The sequence below is a fragment of the Bubalus bubalis genome, chromosome 5 (genome assembly GCF_019923935.1).
Source record: "Bubalus bubalis isolate 160015118507 breed Murrah chromosome 5, NDDB_SH_1, whole genome shotgun sequence".
Classification (NCBI taxonomy): Eukaryota; Metazoa; Chordata; class Mammalia; order Artiodactyla; family Bovidae; genus Bubalus; species Bubalus bubalis.
Window position 1 is genome coordinate 11,405,022 of NC_059161.1, and position 24,443 is coordinate 11,429,464.

Below are 24,443 nucleotides of genomic sequence, written 5' to 3' on the forward strand. Positions count from 1 at the left end.
GTCCTTGGAGCTCATCCACTTCCTCTTCCTTTCCCGTCCCCAACCTCTGCTGCTGGCATGGGAGACACGTGTGCCCACATAAGACGGAAGTGGAAAATCCAAAGAAAATGGCAGCAAGGAACACACACAGAGTGATTCCCTTTCCAGAAAAGAGGTCTCTACCCCAGGAGGCATTTTGCGCATTTAGGTTCTGGCACGTGTATATAGCTGACATATGATGCTCTCTGTTCAGTGGTAGCTTCCAAAATTGCTTCTTAAGAAATCCAGAAGGATTGATTGGGGAGTGAGTCCATGGTTTCTAACTTTCGTCAGCATTCATTTCCTTTCTGGAAGAAATGGTGTGAGAATTTATACATGTTATAAGAATTTAAGTACCTGTTATAAGAGCTCCGTCAACATCTTTGCTTGTCTGTTTCTGCTGTTGTCCTTTTGGGAGGACACCCTTACGTGTTCATTTTGCATACGTGTAGCTTCAGAAGCATACTGCTCTCTGTTCATAAGGTCTTATACACACTTCTGTATGTCTACATCCTGCATATTCTAGGTACCTATGAAACAGTAGTGATGATTCCCAGAAAGCAGTATCTTTGCAAAAATAAGAGATGTGTGGCTATGAGTAAGGCATTTCTTTACTGGCTGATGTGATGCCTCAGCAAGCATTTTTCATTGCAACGTGATGACTCTCCATGAGACAACACTAGCGAATCTCCCAGTACCCACAAAGGCATTTTGCTGAGCCTTACTGGCTGGGGCAACAATGGGTGGAGGTGGGAATGTGGCAAGGGTTCTGCAGGCTGAACCTCTGATGATGAAGAGTGGACAGGCTGTGACTTTACCAAGTTGGGCCTTTTCTAGCGTCATTGAGGAGGAGAACTTTTCTCCCACATCTGCTTGTGTGGGGACCTTATGTTAGTATTCTTCTTTCCTTACACAGATAGGTAACCCCCAGTGCCTACCAAGTTCTCAACGCTGAAGGAGAGAGGGGCACCTTGGTCTGGCCTTGTCAATAACGAACTGACCCTCGTTGCCCAGCCTCACATCCACTCCTCTGAAGAGGCCTGAATCCCAGTGATTTTAGCTGATCTGTTTGGGCAGCTTAGAAAGAACTGACTGTGGAAGCTTAGCAGTGGGAAAGTCATGGTTTTTCCTTGAAAGTTAGAGTATTTATATTGTAAGCCACCCGTTTCTCTTTGATATCCAAGACCAGTGTATTTTTCTTGTCAAATGGGTTATAAGCATAGTTTTTCCTTGGCTGAACATATTAGCATTGAGGATCCTTCTTGTACTTATGCTATGCTTAGTTGCTCAGTTGTGTCTGATTCTTTGTGACCGCATGGACTGTAGCCCACCAGGCTCCTCTTTCCATGGGGATTCTCCAGACTCTTTGCGACCCCATGGACTTTAGCCCACCAGGCTCCTCTGTCCATGGGATTCTCCAGGCAAGAATACTGGAGTGGATTGCCTTGCCCTCCTCCAGAGGATCTTCCCAATTCAGGGATCAAACTCAGGTCTCTTGTGTTGCAGGCAGATTCTTTATTATCTGAGCCACCAGGGAAGCCCTTTTGTATTTACTGCCTCACTATTTTAAAGTCTCATAACAGAGCACTGCTTTACTATATATACAGAACACCCTAGCAGGTTTCTCCTAAAGCTGAGGCATATGATGATGGCTAAGCAATTTTTTTTTTTTTTTTTTTTTGCCACTCTGCATGGCATGTGGGATCTTAGTTCCCTGACCAGGGATTGAACCCGTGTCCCCTACATGATGACAATGGCTAAATGTTTTACAGAAATCTTATTAAAAGCTTCACTGCTCTGCACCCCCTTTCTGATAAGTCTATTGCTGTCAACTTTGAGCTAAGAGAATTCAATGGTATGCTGGTGAACTAATTACAGTTTATTATGATAAATACTCATTTGGCGGCATGCATCAAGCTTTATAAAAGAATTGCCTGAGATTCATGGGATGGTTTGTGCATTTTTGCTGAGTAACAAACTTGAGAGAACAAATCCTGACAGTACCCATTAGGATTTTTTAGGGTCATTTAAACCTTACCTGGTTGGTTTTAATCCCCTCCTCAGCGTAAGGGCCAAAACAGCACAAACAGAGGATGGCTGACATCAAGAGGTACCCAGCAAGCTGCTCCATTTAGCATCATCTAAATCCTCCTTTAATATGATTAACATCTGATATTCCTCTCTTTGTGAATCATATCCACTTCCAGCCAGGCCACCTCTCCTTTATCTGCAGTGTCTATTTTAAGACTGCTTCAGCGCAAAGAGTATGGGGCCCAGGGAACAGTTTTGTCACTTCTCATGTGACTTCAGACAAGTTATTGGACTATTCTGGGCCTTATTCCTCCTTTGGTAAAAAACTAGATTCCTTCCGGAAATGCGCTAAACACAAGGCAGGAGGTGGCTTCTGCGCTGCCCCCTTCACTCACGCATATGTACGCACATACACAGCCTCACCACCACTTATGTTCACAAAATGGTTTTTAATTCAGCCTCTCTTTAGTTTTTAGTTTAGGAAGTTTGGGGCACGGATTCAGAAAAGCTTCAGATGAGATAATCCTTCTGTTCTGTGCCTTGGTGCGTGGAGGTCAGCGCTTAAGTGAGATGCTTAAAAAGCCACTGTCTTATTGTTGTCCCTTTCCCAGTGTGGGCGGAGGCTGTGAGCAGAGGTGGACCCAGCACCTCAAGCCGATACCTCAGCGGCTATTGTCCTCACTGCTTGACTTTCCCATCTAAGTGTCTCCCCCGAAAATCAAGTCAGATACATCTGTAGTCTGAAATGAGCAAGTGAAGAAGATGGTGAAGCAGAGAACGGCACACCTGGTTTCTCCTTACATTTTTAAACAGAGATGGGGCCTGGTAGAGAGACCGAAGTTACGTCTACATGAAGAGCCAGTCGATTCAAAGGAATATATTAAACCAACTGAGTATTAGCTGGCCAAGTAGTGAAACATCTTTCTTGATTGCAGTTTTAAATTTCTCAATCAGTTAATCAGTGGCTTGTAGCAATGATGAAATAGCTAGCATGTATTGACTGTTTATTCTGTTTATTGTGCGTGTGCGCGTGCTAACTCGCTTCAGTCGCGTCCAACTGTGTGTGACCCTGTGGACTGTAGCCCGCCAGGCTCCTCTGTCCATGGGATTCTCCAGGCAAGAATACTGGAGTGGGTTGCCATGCCTTCCTCCAGGGCACCTTCCCAGCCCAGGGATCGAACCCTCGCCTCCTGGGTCTCCTTCATTGCACCGGATTCTTTACCACTGAGCCTCCGGGGAAGCCCCCTGTTTATCATGGACACTCTTCTAAGTGTTCTACCAATATTAACTTATTTAATGTGAGTACTAATAATGATATGGATATTAACACAAGGAAAACTTCAGCTTGCCTACAGCTTTATACTATTTTTAAAGTCGCTCTAAGTAAGTGGGAATAGAGGAGCCAGGGAAAGAAAGCAGGGGTAAGGCTGATGCTTCTGTCTCTCACTACCACTTTCTCCTTCCTTCTTGCTGTCCTCCTACGCTTGTCTTTTTTCAGCTTCCTGCTCCATCTCTGCCTCTGTCATAAGCTTGCTGGTGGTGCCTCTGTCACTGCGAAGCCCCACCCCCTCCAGCCCCCGCCGCTGATGGCTCTCAAGGCTGGAGAGGCTGCTGACCCCTGGCCTATGGGAAAATTAAGCAGATGGGGAAGGTTTATCACTAGTGCAGAAGGAGTGGCTTGCATCTCCCTCCTCTTTGGGATCCTTGCATTTCCTGGCCTGTGTGAGTCAGGACCTCCTAAGTGACAGGAGAGGCTGTTCTGCCTTTTGTATCAGTTTACACAATTGCCAAGATTCTTGGCACGGCCTTCAGACTTGGGGTGGTGAGAGCTTGAGAAGACCCAGGGGAAGTGGAAGAAGACCCTGTAGGGGGCAGGGAAGGGTGAACCACGCTTTTAGCTTGTGCTCAAGAGAAGAAAGTTGGCTACAGGACAGGAGTCGGGCACCTCCCTCCCAACGCCAGTCTGCAAAGGTGCGCGGAGAGGCATGTCCGTGACAGGCCGCTTTGCACTCCCGCGTCTCACGTTAAATGAGACTGGCAACAATAAATTTGTCTTTCCAGGTGTTATGGTATGTATTTCCATGCTTCATTCTCACTTCACTTTGAAGAGCTTCCAAAATTGGTTTTTATGGGGAGGGAAAGGAGATTTGGGATTCCTTCCCAGTTTTTAAATCACACTGACGCTCCTGACTTTAGAAGCATAGGAGTGCAGTTTTATTACTTCTGTTTCCCTCACAACTCTGGCGGGGAATGGAGGTGGTACTCCCTGTCAGCTTCCAAGGTGCGTTTACACGTTTCTGCAAAGAACTCAACTAAGGCAACCGATCCGTGTAAGTCATGGAGGTTAAACGCACTGCTTAAGGAGACCCAGAAGACATCCACTCTGGATTGACTGTGGCAGGCTGGCCTCCGAGAAAGGCTGATCAACCCAGAGATGGGGGGTCTGGCATGGCCTGGGTGTAGGTTGGGAAGAGAATGTGGTGGGCACCTTCATCCAGGCGGAGCCTTCTGACCATAGGGGTGCACACATCCGATTGGATTGCTTTTCTGGTTCCCTCACAACTGTGGCCGGAACGAAGGCAAGGCTCACTGTCAGTTTCCAGGCCGCCCTGAGCGGCCTTCTCCTTCTCCAGTCCTGGAAGCTAGCCCTTCCCCGCCGTGATCAGCCAGGCGTCCCCCTGGGCTGTCAGTGAGTAGCCAGTTAACTGCGGGCTGGGTGCAAGCTTCGAGGAAGAGGGACTAACTACCCTTGCCCTCGATTAAGACCCAGGGCTTTGGATGGAAGGCTTAGGAGCAAATAGCAAAGAGACCTTGATCCATTGATTAGCAGGCTTGTCAATGTCATTTCCTAAGATACGCATAACTCACGCAGCGGACGCTCCATCCTGCAGTGTGCGGTTTGACTTTTTTTTTCTAGGTGTCACATGACAAGGAGGAAGGGTCCTTCTGCAGGCCTCTCTCTGTGTCTTCTCTCCTTAAGAAGAAAATGGAAAGGCAGGACTCCTCACATCCTTCCCCGCCACCAAAACACACCGCCCCCCCAAACACTTGACGCTTACACACACACACTGCATCTACTCTCTCCACCAGGCCCACCCCCACTCCCAACCCACTCCCGCCTGCCACACCGTGCGTGTTTAAGAAGATTTAATATATTTGGAAGTCTTTCATTCGCCCTGTCATCTCTTTAAAGAAAAATGGGGACAGGTGGATTTAGGAAGCGCTTCCCTCTGCTCCAAATAGATACTTAAATATGAGTGATCATTTGGAAAACTGGCACAGGAGGGAAACCCTTTTACTCCTCTTGCAGTCTTTTGGCCTCGAAGCTGAGGCGCCATTTAAATGATCGCACAACGCGCTCTTGGTGGGTGGCGAGGAGGGAAAAGAAACCTTTACCGTTTCTTTCCCTGCCAGTGCCCCCACTGACAAGCCAAATTGATCTTTTAAGAGACTAAATGAATGTTCTCTAAATATCTGTTCGCACATGGCTGTCTGGGAACACGCTCCTTGTACGGGATGATTGCCTGAAATTTGAAGGAGGGAGCAGTAAAGGACACCAGACTGGGTGGGGGTGGGGGGCGGCGGGGCGGGGGAGGGCGCAGGGCGACGTGTGGACCCCAAGCTTCATTTCTGCACCTCCATCCTTTTGGGATTCAAGGTGTTGATCGGTATAATGAAGCGGGCCCATCGGTTTATCATCTATTTGGTCATGTCGTTGCATTTTTAGCGCCCTGTGTCTTTTTTGTCATCGGGTTACATTCAAGCACAGTAAGATCAACGTTCAAACCTCCTTACTCAACAGCTTTATTAGTTATAGCATTCCATGACCTTTCTCAACATTCTTAAAGAAAAAGATACAGTGTAATGTCGCTTTACTTTGCTTATTGTCCTTTGTTGGGGGGAACAAAGCATTTTCTACAGTGGCTATAGCACATAATTATACGGCTTTCAATGGCAGTGTCTTGGCACATATCGAAGTTCAGAGGAGCCTTTAGAAAAAAAAAAAGATGTTTTGTGGCAGCCTAGGGAGGGTCTCATCTTTCCTTCAGAAAATAGTTCAAGGCTCTTCTGTCAAGCTTCCCTACTTAGAGCTTTTTCTCCTCCTGCTTCATAAAGTTTAAAGCGGATTCAGTGGAGTTCTATGATCTATTTCCTTTGAAAGATTGTTCCTCGGCACAGAGAGGCCCTTTGACTTCAAGAGTTCACAGATTCATGTCTTTAGGTATCATATGTCTGACCTTATCAGTTACTCCATTTAATGTCGGAGAAAAAGTCTCAACTCTTTGTGTTTGTCTGTTTTGCCTCTGTGAAATGATTTGGTGAAAAAGACCATCCTTTTTAACACACCACTGAGAGGCCGTTTCTGCTGCAACCTACCCTGTGGCTTTTCTCTCTTTAAAAAAAAAAAAAATTGTCCTTGTGTTTTGTGTATGGATGAGTTCACAGTGAGAATAGAATTATACAAGGGCAGGCGCACACACAAAAAAATCTTTTGCTTTCCTCCCCCACCTCCCCCCACGCCCCCACCCTACCCAGTGATCTATCTATTGGTGGCTGTACCCCAACAGGCAAAGCCATTTAGCAAACACAGAGGGGACAGCCGCGGTGCTGGGATGGCAGTGGGCTTTTCCCTTGCTTCGACCTACCCCTAAGGCCTTCATAATTAATTGTCCTTCAGAGATGAGGAAAGTTCAGAGACTGTGTGGCATGATGGCCATTGTCTGACATTCAGTTCTCCTTGCCTCGCCTCTTTCTCTGCACCCCACAAAGGGTTATCAATAGGAGAAAGGGAGCCGGTTCTCCGCTGAGTGCCGCTGGTGGTGGTTGGAGCTTTCAGGGGGTTAGTATCACTGTGTTCCGCCCATCCTGGATTAAATGTCTGTAGAGGTTCTAACCGCCTTTTGAAAAGCAGCCTGTTTGTTTCGCCGAGGTTAAACAGACTCATTTAGTGAACCCCAAGCTTGTTCAGAAGTTGGTGATCCCTTTTCACGTAGCAGATAACATTTTCAATCAAATTTTCCTCACTCCACCCTAACCCTGCCCCCAGGATTTGACTGCACTGTAATTGTTTGGTTCTTTTTCAGCCATAGGGCAGAAGATGGAATGACCATTCACTCACTTCTCTTAACTGCTTCGGTGTACATTTGCCAGAATAAGTGTTTGGGCAAACACACTTTTTGATGAAGCGTCGGACTTTGGTTCTTGAAAGTAGATTATCCCAGTTTTAAAATATTGTTTCACCTTCAGCGATTGCCTCCAGCCAATTATTTGGTAACATGACATAAAACAAATAAAAGCTGTTCCGCATCGCCCCTCCCCCCACCCACCCACCCCTGCCCTTTCAGCTGAGACGCCAAATAAAGACACGCCGTGGAGACAGCTATTTGAAAAGTAAAGGGAAAAGAGAGCCATGAGTGATTATTATACTACTGTTCCTGTGAAACAGAGGGAAGCCAAGAAAACAAATAGAATCCTTCTTCCTAGGAGCAGTTGAACCAGCACATTAGAGAGGTTTAAGATCACGGGGCAGGAGTGTTCGTGGGGACCTCGAGGTGGAAGGGACCCGTATTGAAAGAGCATCTCTGTGTCCCTCAGAGCTGTGTCTTCTGGAGAAAGGGACCTGCAGGATGCCCAGAAGCAATTCTGTCCCCACCGCTGTTTGAAGACGCTTTCACAACAGACCCTTTGCTTTTTAGAGAGAACCCTGGATCAGGAAGTTGACACAACTAATATAGTCATACCAAAAACGGGGGAGGGGGGTTCATAAAAAATTAAAGTTATTCTTATGAATCTTTCAGTAGAAGCCATGAAAAGGGACAGTAGCGTAGTCTAGGTCCTTTGTGTTGCCAGCCCTTCTTCCGGCCTCTGGGCTATTGTTCTTTCAGCTCCTCAAACAGACTTTCACTTTCAAACTGACAAAAGTCACTTAAAAGCCAGACAGCTGTACTAACACACCCACCTTGTGGAGCAGGAGCCAGGCCAGGTGACGAGGCCGGCTGGGCGACCTTGTTTAAAACGGGCAGGGGCAGCCCCCTCCTGCCTTCATGTCGTTGTGGGGCTCTTTGAGCTGGACTCTTTATTGCTACTGTGTGGTCCTCACTCCCAGGCTCCCCAAAATATGTCTTGAATTTTCTTTGCAGCAGGAAACCTTGACAACACCCCGTGCTCATGTTTATCCCTCAGGCTTGGTGGCTAGGGTCATGGAAGTTAGAGCACAGAGCTTAGCAGCATCAGAGGGAGTCTGACTCAAAACTCTCTCCCTTCTGTTTCTTCCATTTCTCTCTTTTTCCAAGCCTTTTCCAGCCAGTCCAAACCTCCCCTAAGCTTTTCTGATTTCTGTGGCTTCATCAGGAGTAGCTAGGACTGGAAGAAAAAAAAAAAAGCCACCGGTGATGGGTGATGGGGACAAGCCTCACTTTAGGAAGTGAGACTCCGCTGGAGAGAGGTGGGCACGCAGTCGTGCCCGCATCCCGGGCCTCAGGGCGCAGCCGCAGTGGGCCCCAGCGGGTCCTCCTCGTGTGTGTATTACAGCCCCCCCTCCCCTGTCACCTTGTGTACAGTCTGGTCTGTGACACTCATGGTGATTATGTCATTATTTTGCTCTGGGGGCCCTGGCACATCTGCAGAGCCCAAGCACATCTTCTTTGTTGCGTTGGCAATCGTCCTGCGCCACAAATGCTTCATTAGCCCTGCTGGCGGCCTCCTTGCCAGACGCCAGTGCCCAAATCCAGGCTTCTTTTTGCTCCGTTCTTTTGTGTCGCTGATGATCGAGTATTCATCTTCCTGGTTCTTCCCCCCTTTTCCTCGACTTCTGAACTCCAGATGTCCCGGCATGCTTGCCCAGAGCCTTCAAAAGTGTACCACGTGAAACACGGTGACTCTGCACCCTTGAACCTGACCCCACCCCTTCCCACCTTCCTGGTCTGCCCTTCCCCAAATGAATCCATGTGACTCCGAATAGCGCCCCCAGGGTGAGGACTGACGTTTTCAAACTTGCCCTTTGAAAAGATACCCAGGGATTGCTCCCAGCTTATGGTGTTCCTTAGGGTTAGAATGAAGCATTATTAGATATGGCTTCGAGATGGATACCTTTCTCCTCTAGCCCCACCTCTCCCCAACCCTTCCCTCTCCTTGGCTCTTTTATTCCCTTCTGTGCATTGCCACATTTTACCAGTTTTTCAGTAAGCAGTCTAAACTGTGAGTACAGAAAATATTCTTCAAGCCTTGCCGAGTCATCCGAAAGGTTCCTTTTCTCTGCATGGAATCTTGATCTCCTCTCTACCCACTCCCCAAATCCCCTCCCCCTGCCTCTATCTGCTGTCATACCCTCCCAGCCCCCAACAACGACCTATTAGTAGATATTGAAAGTGACGAATGCATGGCTGTTTTGGAAAGGAACTAAAACATTTCTCTCAAGTTTTCCTCTATGCATTGGATGGAGCCACAGCTTTTGTTAAGGTGTGCTGATTTCTACATTAACTGCAGTAAATTTTAGAGCTTAATATCTTGGGCTGTGATGGGTACTACATAATCGGGATGTTTAATTTTCTCTTAAATGTGAATTAATTGATCTGTGTTAGCGTATTATGAGGAGCCTCTTCAGTAGAGAGTTTAACCAATTTTATCCCTGCACCACTGCAACATAAGACGTTTCCAATGTCTCTATGTTTGAGTAAAATTTAGATTTTAATTTTAAGGTATACCAAAAGGAAAAAATAAGTTCATAAATTTATTCAGAATCCTAGGACAAAGACCCTGGTAAGAATCAAAGAAAACCCCCTTCGAGGAATGAGTTGCCGTTTCTAGTAGGTTTCCAAGCTTTTCTAGTCACTGAGCCCTGGTCTGAATATTAGGAACAAAGCTAGGTCACAAAGGGAGGAGAGAGGTGGGCAGATCATTAGGCCACCAGCCCTGGGCAGGGAGCATGTCAGGAGAGGCGAGTACCTGTCATTGATTGCATCATTTTCAAAAGATTCAGGATGTCCCCAGAACATTCTTAACCTCCCATTATTAGATCATTATGGTTTTATCACCCTTGGGTTTATTTAAACCTTTTATAAAATCTAACTTCATTCTCAGAGTACACCACTCCTCAAGATAATAATTCTCTAAATGTATTACCTGCTGTGAAAATTGTATCTTCTTTTTATGGCTGTTAAAGTGATTTCCCTGGAACTCCAAAGGGGTAGCCCTGGTTAGAATATCCTGGGATTTACGAACAGGACTGGGGCCATATTCTCCATTTCCTTTCTGATTTTATAGACTTTGATCATTACTCCCTCTTAATCTTCATCTCTCCAGATTAAGGAGCACTAATCCTTTTTAAAAGTCTAATCTCATACAGTATGTGGGCTGCCTCCATCATTCCTATAATGCTCTTCCGGCAGGACCATGTTTTGGAGGTACAGTTACAATTCCAGGACAATAAGGGAGAGTTGAAGGGGGCAGCCACATCATGGCTTTATCCCTCACCTCCAATGGGACTTTTTTGATTGTCCCAAAAGTTCATCCTCAGAAGTTGGATTTCTTGAGTAGCATCTCGGTAGCATTTTCTGGTTAAAATGACCCCGTGAGACCTTTTTATGACACTGTTGGTAAGTATTCCAGCAAGTCTGACTGTGTCTACGGAACGTATCCAGCACATAGAAAATGCACAGATCCATCTTGCTGTGCTGATGTTTTCAGTGTTTTGATAGGTAAAGTACTGGAGTGTTTGACATCATGAAGACACAGCCTTAGCCTTGAGCCTGAGTGTCTAAAAATGACCACTAAGGCAAGAAAGCTCTGGTCTCTATATTATGCTCAAGCAGGAAACAAAATGTTCCCTTACAAGAAGGTGTACTTTTATTTATAAAAGCATCACCTTGAGATCTTAAAAAGGAATTCCTTTGGGGAAGTCTTTTCAATGTCTTTGAAAGTGTAAGTGTTAGTTGTTCAGTCATGTCTCTTTGGGACCCCATGGACTGTAGTCCACCAGCCTTCTCTGTCTGTGGGATTTCCCAGGCAAGAATGCTGGAGCGGGCTGCCATACCCTCCTCTGAGGGATCTTCCCAACCCAGGGATTGGACCTGGGTGTCCTGCATTGTAAGTGGGTCCTTAACCATCTGAGCCACCAGGGAAGCCCTCAATGTCAGAGGTCCTGGACTCATAATAGTGGAACGTAAGAGCCTAGAGTCTGGAACCAGTCCCTGGGATCAAACCGCAGCACTGACTCTTTTTAGCAGTGAAACCTTGGCAAGTGTCTTACGGTCTCTGTGCCTGTGTCCTCATCTATAAAACAGGGGAAATGATAGTGCCTACCTCACAGAGTTGGTGTGAGAATTAAATGAATGTCCACGAATATATTAGCAGAAAGTAAGTGCTGTATAAGCACTTGCTTTCATTCATTAGCAAGCCAAAGAAAAGTTACCTTGCCGCCGCGATCAGTAACCCAGCTACTGCATCGTTTCCTACCGACCCTAAACAGGAAAACAAACAAAACAGAAGAGCAAACAGGGAATTGTCCTTAGAATTGGGACAGAGAGTCAGTGCAAAACTGGTTTTGAAAAGAGAAAGGGATTCCTTCTGCCCCAAAGTTGGCCATAAAGGTGACAGCAGCCTGCAGGAGCTCTGGGGATCTGGAGTCATGGGTTCCAGATGAGAAGGGCACTAATGAGATGAGAGGCTAAGGTGCAAGGGACCCCGGATTGGGGGTCTGCCCCTGGCAGCACCTGCCTCATTGGGCTCCACTTTGTTCACCTGTAAAGTGATAAGATTAAAGACAGAGCTTTGTTCTAGCTCTGAAATTCTGCAGTTCTAGAATAGAAGACATTCTGTTTTCTCTACACAAGTCCTGTGCATGATGCAAAGCTTTAAGCAGTGACTATGGAGCCCCTGGGAATACAGATGGTGTCCACGTGGAGCCACTTCCACCCCTGGGGCCCTGCTGCAGCTTCATTATCTCAGTAAAACTCTCCAGGGTGCCCAGTTTAGTGTTCTCCCAAGGACCTCTTTGCAGGTCTTTCAACAGTGTCCTTGGAGACATGGCAACTCCCTTGCTGGGATTAGAGCAATGAATTTTTCAAATTCATAGACAATTTATTGTCATTATATGTGCTGCTCACTTTGTTGTGTTGGCTGGGGCAGCCAAACAGTGAGGACAGTCATCCGTGAAGCCCTCCTGCCTGTGGGTTTTTAGGAGATGATACGGCCCTGAACAAATGAACAGAGAGCCTGTATACCTGTCCCCACACACATTCCAGCAAGGCCACAATTCAACCCAAACAGCCAGCCTGTGTAATATGTGTTAATTTTTGTAGCATATACAACATCTTCCCTCTTTCAGGACAGAGTTGATTATTTTACATGGCATGACTACCTTCACTCTGAGGCTTGGTTGGTAGTTTTTGCAAAAGCAACATCACCCTTTCCTTTAAGCGTGTCCCAGATGATCGTAAATTGATCATAAAAGTCTTTTCCACTGGAATTCTGTATGTCTGAATTTGTGGTTGTGAGTGAAGTGAAAGTTGCTCAGTCGTATTCAACTCTTTGTGGCCCCATGGACTATGCAGTCCATGGAATACTGGAGTGGGGAGCCTTTCCCTTCTCCAGGGGATCTTCCCAACCCAGGGATCGAACCCGGGTCTCCCACATTGCAGGCAGATTCTTTACCAGCTGAGCCACCAGGGAAGCCCAAGTTTGTGGTTGAGAGTATCAAATCCTCACACCGGTCTTTTGGATTTGTTTTTTCCATCTTTCTTACGATAATTATACTAAGCCTCTGGTTTTTTTTTTAAGGCTACCTTAACAGTCGAAAGTAAAATCTGGTCCTAAAAATGAAAAGTAAAAGGTAATAACTGGGAACAGATGTGTGGGAGTTTGAGTAGGGGTGTAGGCAGAGGGATGATCAGAAGCAGAAGCAGGCTATAGTTTCAAGGCCACTGCATTTCCTTCAATATAGTGTATTTTTCAAAGATTTATGTGTGTGGTTTTTTTTTTTTGTTTTTTTTTTTTTTTGGCTGCACTACTTGGCTTGCTGGATCTTAGTTCCCTGGCCAAGGATTGAACCTGCGTCCTTGGCAGTGAGAAGGCGGAGTCCTAACCGCTGGACCACCAGGGAATTCCCAGAGATTTATCAGCTTAAGTGACCTGAAAGTGTACAAAAGAATCTGTCTGTAGAGTCCTGAGCTTCCCTCAACAGCATCCTAAGTCTTCCCACCACAAACATTACCTAAAGACTCGTGAGGTTTTGGTAGTTTACCAGAGGACTTCCAAAAGTCTCCCAATGGGTGTCCTTCTGAAATTGACTTTTCTGTCTTTCTGAGCTGTTTACCTTTCTTGAAAAAGGAATGTCAAAGCCCTTCACGAACTCTTAGCTGGCTTAGTTTTGTGAATACAAAGGATAATCGTGGAGGAGAAACCCATAGAATTCCCTGGACTACAAAGCAGAATTTTCCTGACTTTTGTGCCTTTCACCCTAGTCCTTGTCCCAAACAACCTAGATGTTACTGGGGACACATCAGCAGTTGTCAGCAGAGAGGCGGAGGCTCCCGGAACCCGGTGTTCTCCGGAGCTCTGTTCACGTAGCATCTGCATCTGCCCGCACCTTCTCTCCTGCTCACTCTGCTCCGTGCTGTTCTTTGTCCTGCCTCAACCCCACCTCCTCAACCCCATTTCTCCTCGGGCTTCTCACTCTTGTTACTCCATCCCCACAAATAAAGGGCACACAGACTGGTTTTCATGTTCGCCTGGGCACAGCTTAATTATGGAGGTAAATCTCTGCAGAAAACAATCACGTAATGCATTCTCCAACGAAACAGGAGTAACTGCGGATTATCTGTGCCCCAGCTTCCCTCTGTGTAATATTGAAGAGCTGATGCCCTGTTGTTTTTGAATAATCTCCCATCCAAGAAGGGCACCAGGCTTGGCCCTATTCATTCCAGCACCTCACCCAGTAATGGTAGCAAAAATTTCAGCTTCAGGCGCTATCAGCCTGTCTCGAACTCTGACACAGTTGGCACAGCATTCATGGGGTGACTTGAAGTTAGTGAAGGCAGCGAAGTGGCTATCTAGTGCTTATTTTTCCATCGAAGTTGATTCATTACCTGCATCAAGAAGGAGAGATGGAGTCTTCCATTTAGTGCATTTGAATATTTGCTGGCCGGGAAGTGCCTAATGAAAAGCTCCTTGTCAAAGCAGGGCAAGACGGAGGGCCACCTGGTCCTTAGCATCTCTGTGTGTGGTCCATGAACTATTCCCGTAGACACGTGCAGCCTTACCCACATCTGTGGAGTGGTGTGACAATGCAGGTTGAATCTGGGTTAGTCAATCCCAGCTACCCTCCCAGGAGCAACTAGTGTGCTGACCCAGTGAGGGACACGGGATTAGAGGAGAATGAAAGAGCTTAAGGCCTTCAGAAAAGTGGCTAGCTCTTAAGTTTGGCTGAGAGCAGGGGTTGGCACACTGGCTCGCAGGCCCGATCTGGCACTGAGTCTGTTTTTTTATGGCCCTTGCTAAGAATGGTTTTTATATTCGTAAAGGTTGTGAAAAAGAAGGACAATATGCAACAGAGACCAAACCCAGCCCACAAAGCCTGTGCATTTACTGTCCGACCCTTTGCAGAAGGAGTTTGCCGACCCCTGCCTGAGGCTTTTTCTGTCTTTGGTAGAACATGAACTCTCAGATCCTTTCTCCTTCTGGAGTTCCAGAACTATGATTCTTTGATGCAAAGTCTCGGTCCAAATCTTACCAAACAACCTACCAGATAAGTAATTCCAGCAGAGAGTTTGCCCTTGTTTTTTAAGATGGGAGAGTATTTTCATAGTTTCTCGGGGATGGAGGGATGGGAGAAAATACTAGACTTTAGTTTTTGATGTTTTTTTTCCTCTGATTTTGTTTTTGTTTTTTGTTTTGATTAATGCTTATTTAAACTTGGAGTCACTCTTTGAGACATGTGTAGAGCTTGGGAGAGATGAAAGATTAAACTCATTACAGCAAGTAACATGACAATTATATTTCTTAATACATACAATGCCAAGACCTCCAAGCATGAGCAAATACACTGGCCACTTTAGGCACATTTGGTGAACCAGATTTCAGGCCTACAAAATAGTTTTGACAGCCTCATAGAGTTTATTACAAAGGCATGTGTCATTCTGTTCCTAGCAAGCTAGTACTTCCTTTCCTGGGGCTGTGGGAGAGATGGTTTTATTTATCTTGATAGGCAAAGTAGCCAGTGGAATGTTTACATAGCTTAAAGTATGTACACAAATTATTAACAGATAGCATGGAAGTGAAGACAGTCTTTTCTATTACTGTGAAAGTCACAATTACTCAAAATGCTCGATTCTAGCACATTTTATCAATTATCAGCATCTGAAAGGTGTAGGAATTTGCTTCTCTGAATATTCCAAATACAGTTCTATTTTCCAAATATCCACTCTTTCCAGGCAAGCAAGAATACTGGAGTGGGTTGCCATTCCCTTCTCCAGGGGATCTTCCCAACCCAGGGATTGAACCCCGGGTCTCCTGCACTGCAGGCAGATTCTTTACCATCTGAGCCACCAGGGAAGCCCCTTCAAAGGTAAATGATTCAAATTCAGATGAGGAAACAAAGAAACCCCTCAGGGCAGCCTTGGCACTTCCTTTGGGGTGCTGAGGAAAGTCCACGTGAGGGGTGATGGCCAGGCCCATGCCGCCCACACCAAAGACCAGAGTCCCCTGCCTGACATCCTTTCCCGTGGCATTCCACTGGCCAGTTAAGGTAAATCCTCAACCTCCCACCTTGCAGCTTCCATGGGACTGTTACGTCCTTTTTATTACATTCCCGCCAATGGACCATGTCAACCTTATCCTATCCGGACACCACTCTGTCAGCATTTATAAGGACTGGTCGGGCATCGCGGGTTGGCCAGCAGGTTCACTTGGAAGTGTATTCCCACAAGCTCAGTGCAGGTCCCTGCCACAGCGGCAGACGAGAGACAGGCTTTCCTTTCGCCCCTTTTCCTGATTTTCCCTGCACCTCCTGCAGGCTGGCCGGGAGGACGCTTGAGGCTGCAGCATGGATCTTGCTGTCTCAGGGTCCTTCCCCAGCCCTCTCCCAGGGGTTGCCCCCCCAGCTTCTCCCTGGAACGTTAACTTGACGTTGGTTGGTACTCACAGAAGAAACAGCTTCCAACAGCTCAAATCTCTGATTCCATACCCACTAGAGATTTTGGCTTTGGGATTTTGGCAAGAAGGTCTGTTTGCCTATCAGGTCAGCATGAATAAAGATTTCTTTCTTCCTTTCTGTTTTTGTTTTTTAAAGACAAGAATCAATGGACACTGCCCCCAGAGCTCTTTTTCTCGAGACAGTTTAACCCCTTCTCCCAACTACTTGTATTTTCTATTCTGACCATGCGTGTGATATTTTGTTTTTCTCTTTTCCTGTGAGACAACCAAAAAAATCTACCCATGTAAAATTTGAGAGCCAGATCAATTCTGAACCATCTTATCATTTTTAAAGTCTGTTTATCCAGCTTTGTAGGAGAAACGAGCAGACTGTTTGAAGGCCACATACTTTTCAAACCTTGGTTGCAACACGTTTGCCCCGTTTTGAAACTGTCTTTATCAGGCCGAGAAAACGAAAATCTATTTGACAAAGTGGCACTCTGGCCAGTTTATCTTGCAATATGGCTTTAGCTCACTGAGTCTATTGATTTCCTTAAATTAATGTTTACAGAATGCTACTGAATTTTGCTCAAGAGAACATTGTTCTTTTGAAGGTTTATAAAAAAAATGATACAGACTGTTACTGCCATGTGTTCCTTTGCTTAGACCGAGGAAACATGGTGGGGGGAGGGTTTTTTTGGTTGTTTTGTTTTAAGGACAGCCTTGAACTCTAGCCACTTCCTATAAGCATTTAGTCTTCACATATTCAAGTAGCAAAACACATAAGTAGGAGGGAGGTGAGCCCATTCATATGCCTAAAACTTCGTGGGCATCACACTAACCTAAACCTGTGAAAGAAAGTGAAAGTGTCAGTCGCTCAGTCATATCTGACTCTTTGAGACCCTATGGACTGTAACCCTCCAGACTCCTCTGTCCATGGGATTCTCCGGGCAAAAATACTGGAGTGGGTTTCCATTCCCTTCTCCAGGGGATCTTCCCTATTCAAGGATTGAACCCAGCTCTCCTGCATCACAGGCAGATTCTTTACCAGCTGAGCCACTTCATGGGCATCACACTAACCTGATCCTGTAAGGTCCCTGAAGGCTGAATCTACCTGAAACATCAGAGTCAGACTTTGGTCCAAAGCTCAGCTGTGGCTAGAGTCTTCCTCGGCCTCATTCGGTGTCATGTGGGCAAGTAGTTCTGTAGCCACTGCTCCCTGAAAAATCCGTCCTTCCCAACAGAGGTGCGGGCAGCCTGTGAAAACGGCCCAGTCACCATTTGGTGGAAGCTCTTTTTTTTTAGTAAATTTATTTACTTTTAATTGAAGGATAACTGCTTCACAATATTGTGTTGGCCTCTGCCGTACATGAATATGAGTGGGCCATCGGTATACCCGTGTCGCCTGTCTCTTGAACCTCCCTCCCACCTCTCACCCCGTCCCACCCCTCTAGGTTGTGACAGAGCACCAGCGTGAGCTCCCTGAGTCATACAGCAAATCCCCATTGGCTATCTGTTTTACATATCGTAGTGTATGTGCTACTGTGTCACTCTCTCCAGGAACTCTTCAAAACACCTTGCTCTTTGATTGGGGTGCTCTGTCCCTAAAACACAAAACCTAGCCTCTAGATGTGACTTTAAAACCAGCTTTCCCAGGGAAGTGTATTTGGCTATTCAGCCCCTGACAAGATTCGTATCAGAATCATGACGTGTTGGAAATAAAACTTAGGAGACACAAAGCAACTTTTCTCAGAGTGTTGACTCAGTTGATAAAATCTCCCATGTGAACCTCCTGAGAGCATCTCTCAGAACACTGGTTTGCACATGTGTATTAATCGCAGTGAACTGTCTCCCAGAAAGTGGGCTTGTCCTTAAGGTTCAAACCACCACCTTACTTTTAGAAACTGCTTTACACTTTCCAAAGCACATTCATGCTTGTTCTCCCACTGGATCCATCCCCCTTGATGAGAGGGCTTTAGGACACAGTCCCATGTTTCCCTCTGGGAAGCATCCTTTCTGCCCTTCTGAAGAGCCAGCTAGTTCCTGGCTAGTACACACAAAATAAGCGTGTGTGTGACTGTGAAGGGAGACCCCTAGTCACAATATCTTGTCACCATCTTTCATAGCTCTGAGATTCCCCCTCTTCTGCCTCAGGCAGGAAAATTAAGTGAGAGTGAGACGGAGGAGAAGAACAGCAATAATGTATCTATTCTTGCCTTTTCACTGGATAATCTCAATAAGGAGTTAGTAAAGCATCAGAGTTTATCCATTTGAGTCCACTCTGTCTACGGTCTAAGTCCCCAGCTTGTGCCACTGCCGTCGGGAACTATGTCTCTCCTTGATCAATATTTACTTAACAAATAGCAGGGATGAGAGAGTTTGTTTAGAGGCATCACGTGCACACCAGGGTGAATGAATGCTCGGGAAAGTACCTCAACTTTGTCTCCTTTCCTAGGATCTAGGGGTATATGTGCGTGTGTGTACGCGTGTGTGCACATATGAGCATGCACATACAGCCCCATACAAATGCCCTTTTTAACTTCTCCGAAGACACGAGTCGTTCAGAAAAATGCCTCGCTGTGTATGATTAGTACATTATTTATCCCATAAGAGAACTCGCAATATCAATTCAGTTTCAAAAAACTCCAGCCCAAAGTTTGCTTCTCCTTTTGTGCTCCTATAGGGGTTAAACATTTTAGAAAGGCTCTTAGGATGAATTAGAGGTACGAGCATCTTCCCTTGACCCTTTTCACATGAGTGGAAGGGAGGCAAATGCAGATGGAAACAATAAAAGCAGTTTGATAGGGCAACTCTAACTATATATTTCTGATGGCATGACATTTCTTTTTTAAAGAAATCCCAAGGAGAGAAGGAGCTCTTGAGATTTTCAAAGCCACTTAGCCAGTTTTCGGAATCAGATGTGTTTAAGTCTAATAATAAATATGAACACCCTGGTGTTGAAGTTGAGAGAGCTCTACTCTTTCAACTTCACTCAAAACAATTGCTTGAGGCTCAAGTCAGGGCCCTCAATGCAGTTGACTTGGAGGCACCTGGGTCTAGATTGAGGGGTTTTGTTTCTGTGTGTGGGGAGAGGCTGAGGGGGAAACTGTGGGAGTTATTTATTTATTTGATTTTGTGAATCAGAGTTGTAAAAGCCATCTGAAATATTCATGCAGAATTGTCTGAGAAGCCCGTTTCTGTTTTATTTACTGCACAGTAGACCAGCCACAGCGGATTAGTTCTACAATACCCGTAACAAAAGCCCAACAGCTGATGCATGTGATGTTAGGAGGTGACAAAACAGTTAAAGTATGCTGCTGGCTACAGGCGAGCCGTCAGCAGACGCAGACAAAAGGGTTTGTGACAAGAATAACTCTCTCTCCAAGGCGAGCAGTGAAGAGTATCCAAAATACCAGTACCCTTTTCTCCTTGACATTGTCTTCTTACAGTCAGCACTTTATTGTCCTTTTATAGTATTTTTTAAACGGAGGAGCAAGAAGAAAGTAAACCCAGACACAGAACTAATTCACCAAAATAGTAAACCAAGGTTTTACTTTCCCACTAGTTAGCCACTTCTGCCCATACATAGATTTCCTTTACCATTTCTTCACTGAAGTTTGAAAAGAAAAGTTTCAAGGATGAACTGAAAAGATGATCCATCTTGATAAGATTGTCATCTCTTGATTAATAAGCTGGAGAAGCCATGTGAGCCTTTGGTTACTGGAGAGAGGAGCTAGGGAGCGAGGTCTGTGCCTGGTTTATTTTTTGTCCATTTCGGCAAACATCATTCCACTGATGAAATGAAGCCAGTGGACCAGGTTTTAAAGGGGATGGAGGATTGTAAGAGAGCCACAGGGAGCTGTGCAAGGGGCAAGGTTTAGATCCCCAGAAAGAGGCCGATGGATGAGCCTCTGGCCGTTTCAGAGGTGTGAAAAATCAGCTACCCTGTCTCCAGAAAATAGGAGAGGCTGTCTTCTTTTTAACCTTTGTAATTCCCCTTCTATTCTCTCTGACATTCATTCAGCTGCCAAGAGCGTTTGGCAAGGCTTGGGCCAGCGAGCACACTTGCAGTGACCGCTAACCTTGGTATGTCCTGACACTTATGATGAGTGTCTGCAGGACGCAGAAGGCAGGCAGCCTGCTATGTCAGGCTTTTATTATGTGCTGCAGAGGCTAGGGACAGCCAGTTTAATAAAACAAATCATCCTTGAAGGTAAAGCAACTGGGAAGAGGAGGAGGAAGACGGGGGGGAAATGTGTCTTTGCCACTCATTCTGATAAAAAAAAAAAAAAGAACAGCAAAAAGCACCCACCCAATGCACCGTGTGTGTGTGTGTGTGTGTGTGTGTGTGTGTGAGTGTGTGACAACCCAGGCACCCCTGAGCAGACTTGAAAATATCCTCCCATTTCTCCCATTTCACCTAAGCCCACAAGGCCCTCGTTTGCTCTGAGGAGACTCACGAACAAACAGTGGTGATGAAATAGGTGGATGCTGAGAGTCAGCCCCCTTGAAATGTATGAGTTGGTCAAGTACCTCCTCACAATTATATTCTCCTCCAGATATCAAGGCAAGGAGAGGCAAGACCATTTGGGGTGAGGTTCCTATATTGGGATGCCTTTTATCAAAGCAAAGTTTCCACTAGCCTCTCCTGAAGAACACTCAGCACCGCAGCTCCCACAATAGCCTCAGAGTCCTGGCCAGAGACTTTGGAAGCCTTTTGTTTTTCCCCTGTGGCATGTCCAAAGGCATGGCCTTCCCTCCCCCTCCCAGCGGCCGGCATTGTCTTGCATTCCAGGGACTTGATTGACTGTTGCCACCTGATGCTGAAGAGATACTCTAGGGTTCATTCTGCAGATTGTTGGGTTCTATTAAAAGAAACCTAGATAAGGGATTACTTGTCACTAAGGGATTTTCTGCAGATGTTTATTAGTGATTGGAAATCCATTAGGTGTGAAGAGGTACTGAAAAAACACGGATAAGACCAGTCTCATAACCCAGAATTCTTAAGACGCTCCCTCAGAGCATCAGAAAGGACTCCCCCCCACCCCCTTACTCTGTTAAATGGAGTTGGGGAGACTTTTCTGGCAGAGAGGTAAGGGTCTCTCTTTCATGGGCAATATTTCTACCTGTGGATGGAATTCCTTGGCACTCTCTCAGATCAGTTGCTACCCATCAATTTACCTCTGTGGAGCCACCAAAAAATAGATTAATTGCTCTAACAGTAGCGGATCTCATTATAACTTTCTTTTATCTAGCCCAATCCATTGCGTGAGTATTGCCTCAAATTAAGCACAAAATTAGCAAACCATTTCATTTGTTCTCAAAGAATTCATCCCTTCCCAAACATAAACCAATAACCTGAGTCTCCTCTTGGGAATCTTTTGTGTCATTCCCACTTATTTTGAAGTTACTAGCTCTTCTGTGGTTTTTCTAAACCACAGATCCACAGCTTGTCAAGGTTTTGATGCCTCATATAAGTAGGAATTACTGAAAATGCATTTAAAAGGAGCCAGCAGGGTTTAATGGCAATACACCTGGATCGGTTATTTCACATGAGTCTCTTCATCTCATAATTTCTTCATCCCATAGAATCTCATACTTTCTTCTTCTATAAAATGAGCTCTGAGATCTGTTTCAAGTCTTTAAATTCTATTTTTTATCATTATTTTAAAATTCCTTTTTTTAAGTATTTAAGTGGAAGGTAAGGTGTGATTCTAGAGCAAAGCGGGGCAAAGCAGAAGGCAGGGTCTCGGTTTGAGCTGTTTATCAAAGACGATGCAACAAAACCCTGTGTAGCATTGTGAGGAAAACAGAATAGAAGCCAGGAGAGTGCTCAAAAGACATCTAATGATAAATTCACTACAACTGGATATAAATAGGTGAAAAGCTAAATGACATCAAGACACAAATGCACAAATTGTTAAAGGACAGCCCAAGAGTATTGCTAAAAGAAATGAATGTTTGAAACAGGATGCGTATGTGTGTGCCAATTTGCTTCAGTGACGTCGGACTCTTTGCCACCCTGTGGACTGTAGCCCACCAGGCTTCTCTGTCCATGGGATTCTCCAGGCAAGAATACTGGAGTGGTTGCCATGCCCTCCCCCAGGGGATCTTCCCGACCCAGGGATCAAACCAGCATCTCTTATTCTCTTACTTCTCCTGCCTTGGCACAGGTGAGTTCTTTACAACTAGCACCACCTGGGAAGTCCTTAAAAAAGGATAAAACCCACTAAAAATCAGTAACCAGCATGGCCGATGATAAGAAATAACTGGGACTTCCCTGGTGGTCCAGTGGTTAAGAATCTACCTTCCAATGCAAGGGGGTGGGTTCGATCCCTGCTCAGGGAACTGACATCCCACATGCCGTGTGGCGTGGCCAAGAATTAAAATAATACATTTTTAAGCATTAAAAAAAAAGAAAATAACAGAGTGGAGGCTGTGCACAGCCCCCAAAGAAATTTCTTTGATCTGTTCTCAGGCAAACCCCAAGAACTGCACCTCTTCCCTCCTCCAAGGCTGACGCTTTTCTAGATGCATCCCCCTCCTCTGACTATCTTAAACGTCATCCCTGCTCCCTTGGCCCTGGTTTCCAGATCTCCTGGGGGTCCTGGGAGTGGGTAGGCTTCATCTGGCGCCCCTGCCATACCTCTGTCCCTAGAGCTCTCCGCCAGGCTAGGCTGCATCCTCGAGTGTTCAAGGACCATAGATCCTCATCGTGGGTCTGTTGCCGACGGCCAGGGAAACCACACTTCTTGAAATGTTTCTTTTAATAAATGCCTCTGATGATGTTTCTGTAGCATTTGGCTAACAGCTCCCAAACCCCGTAGTTAGAGTGGGTAGTTGCACTGTGTAACTGGTCTCCAGCCATAATCCCTCTCTCAGTAACGCCCATTTGACACAATTTGAAGGATCGTCTTTGGGGAAGACAGGAATGTACTCAGAAAGGCTGCTTAATGACTTTTTATTTGGTAGAAGGTGAGTGGGAGGGCTGATTGCCACTCCATGCCCTTCTCATCCCACAAATACACGTGTATGTGCAGGAGATTGGGGAGAAGGTCATCGGAGTTCAGTTGAATTCTCATCAGGGAATGGCCTTTGGAGTATATGGGTTTGCACATTTATGGAGGGCAAGGTGCTATGTGCATGCTCAGTGGTATCTGACTCTTTGTGACCCCATGAACTGTAGCCTGCCAGGCTCCTCTGTCCATGGGATTCTCCAGGCCAGAATACTGGAGTGGGTTGCCAACACTACATTAGGTTGCCATTCCTCCTCCAGGGGATCTTCCCGACCCAGAGATCAAACCAGCATCTCTTGCATTGGAGGCAGATTCTTTACCACTTGAGCCATTAGGAAAGCCCTGGGGAGCAAGGTGGTATTTCCATTATTCCCCAGGCAGTGGTTGGAACTGTGTCCTGAGAAACTAGCCTCGCTCGCTCCCTCGCTCCCTCGCTCTCTCTCTCTCTCTCTATATATATATATATAGGGAGAAGCTTCTCAACATTTTCACTTTTTCTAGAGTCCAGTCAGACCCAGACTGGGGCTCTTTTTCTTCTGGAGCATCATTAGGTTTCTTTCAAAGGACAAGTGACTTGCCATAGGAAGCACTGAACTTCTTTGTCCAACTCCAAATGTCTCAGACAGGTTTGTCTGGTATCATTTTCATTTTCTTTAACAGTTACTATCATTATAAAAAGGTCCACTGCACAAAGCGAGAAAAGGTGGGGAGAATGGGATCAAATATGTTCAGAATGACAACCCCTCTCTGTTACTTTGGTGAGCAGCAGGTCTGAGCCAAGATAAAAATCTTTCACCTCTTGTCTATGTGTAGATAGATCCGTCTACACATGCAGCTGCAGGGCTTTTACTTCCTCAAATGTCTGCACTTACTATAAAAGTAAAACATTATTCATGTGTAAGTTCCCCCACTAAAGGAAAATTATAAAGTGTCAGTGTGTACTTGGAAAATTATGAGTATCTGGAATGATTCTGTGAATCCTTTGTTTCATTGTGGGAGTGATAGGTCCTGCTTTACCATGTAACTTACAGAGATTACTAAATAAGTACATGAGTAGCTATTCCTTTCTCTAGACAAGAGGTCAGACTATTAAACAACTACTAATAAACAATTCATAAGCACATGCACAGAAAACACATGCACACATATTCATTGCTGTGGTAGAAAAGAATTAACAAATAGATTTTCTGAAAAGTATATTTGGAGAATGTTTACCTTGAACTACAGTGACTTTGAACAATTCCCTTATTC

General features: G+C 45.6%; 1 protein-coding gene across 14 annotated transcripts in view; it reads left to right on the forward strand.

Annotated features, from left to right (window-relative positions):
• PROX1 (prospero homeobox 1) overlaps nt 1-24,443 on the forward strand; it is a 60,061-nt gene that overhangs the window by 28,446 nt on the left and 7,172 nt on the right. For 2 of the 14 annotated variants that reach the window (XR_006551042.2, XR_006551043.2), the window contains exon 5: nt 2,661-3,347. The exons of 11 other annotated variants lie outside the window; for them this stretch is intronic. Coding sequence is in view for 1 of the 3 variants with exons in the window: in XM_006074275.4 (XP_006074337.1) it covers nt 7,134-7,139 (6 nt within the window). In the remaining 2 variants the exon portion in view is untranslated. Of the gene's footprint in view, nt 1-2,660; nt 3,348-7,133; nt 7,720-24,443 lie in introns of those variants that run through there. One more of the 14 variants, XM_006074275.4, reaches the window with a different exon arrangement.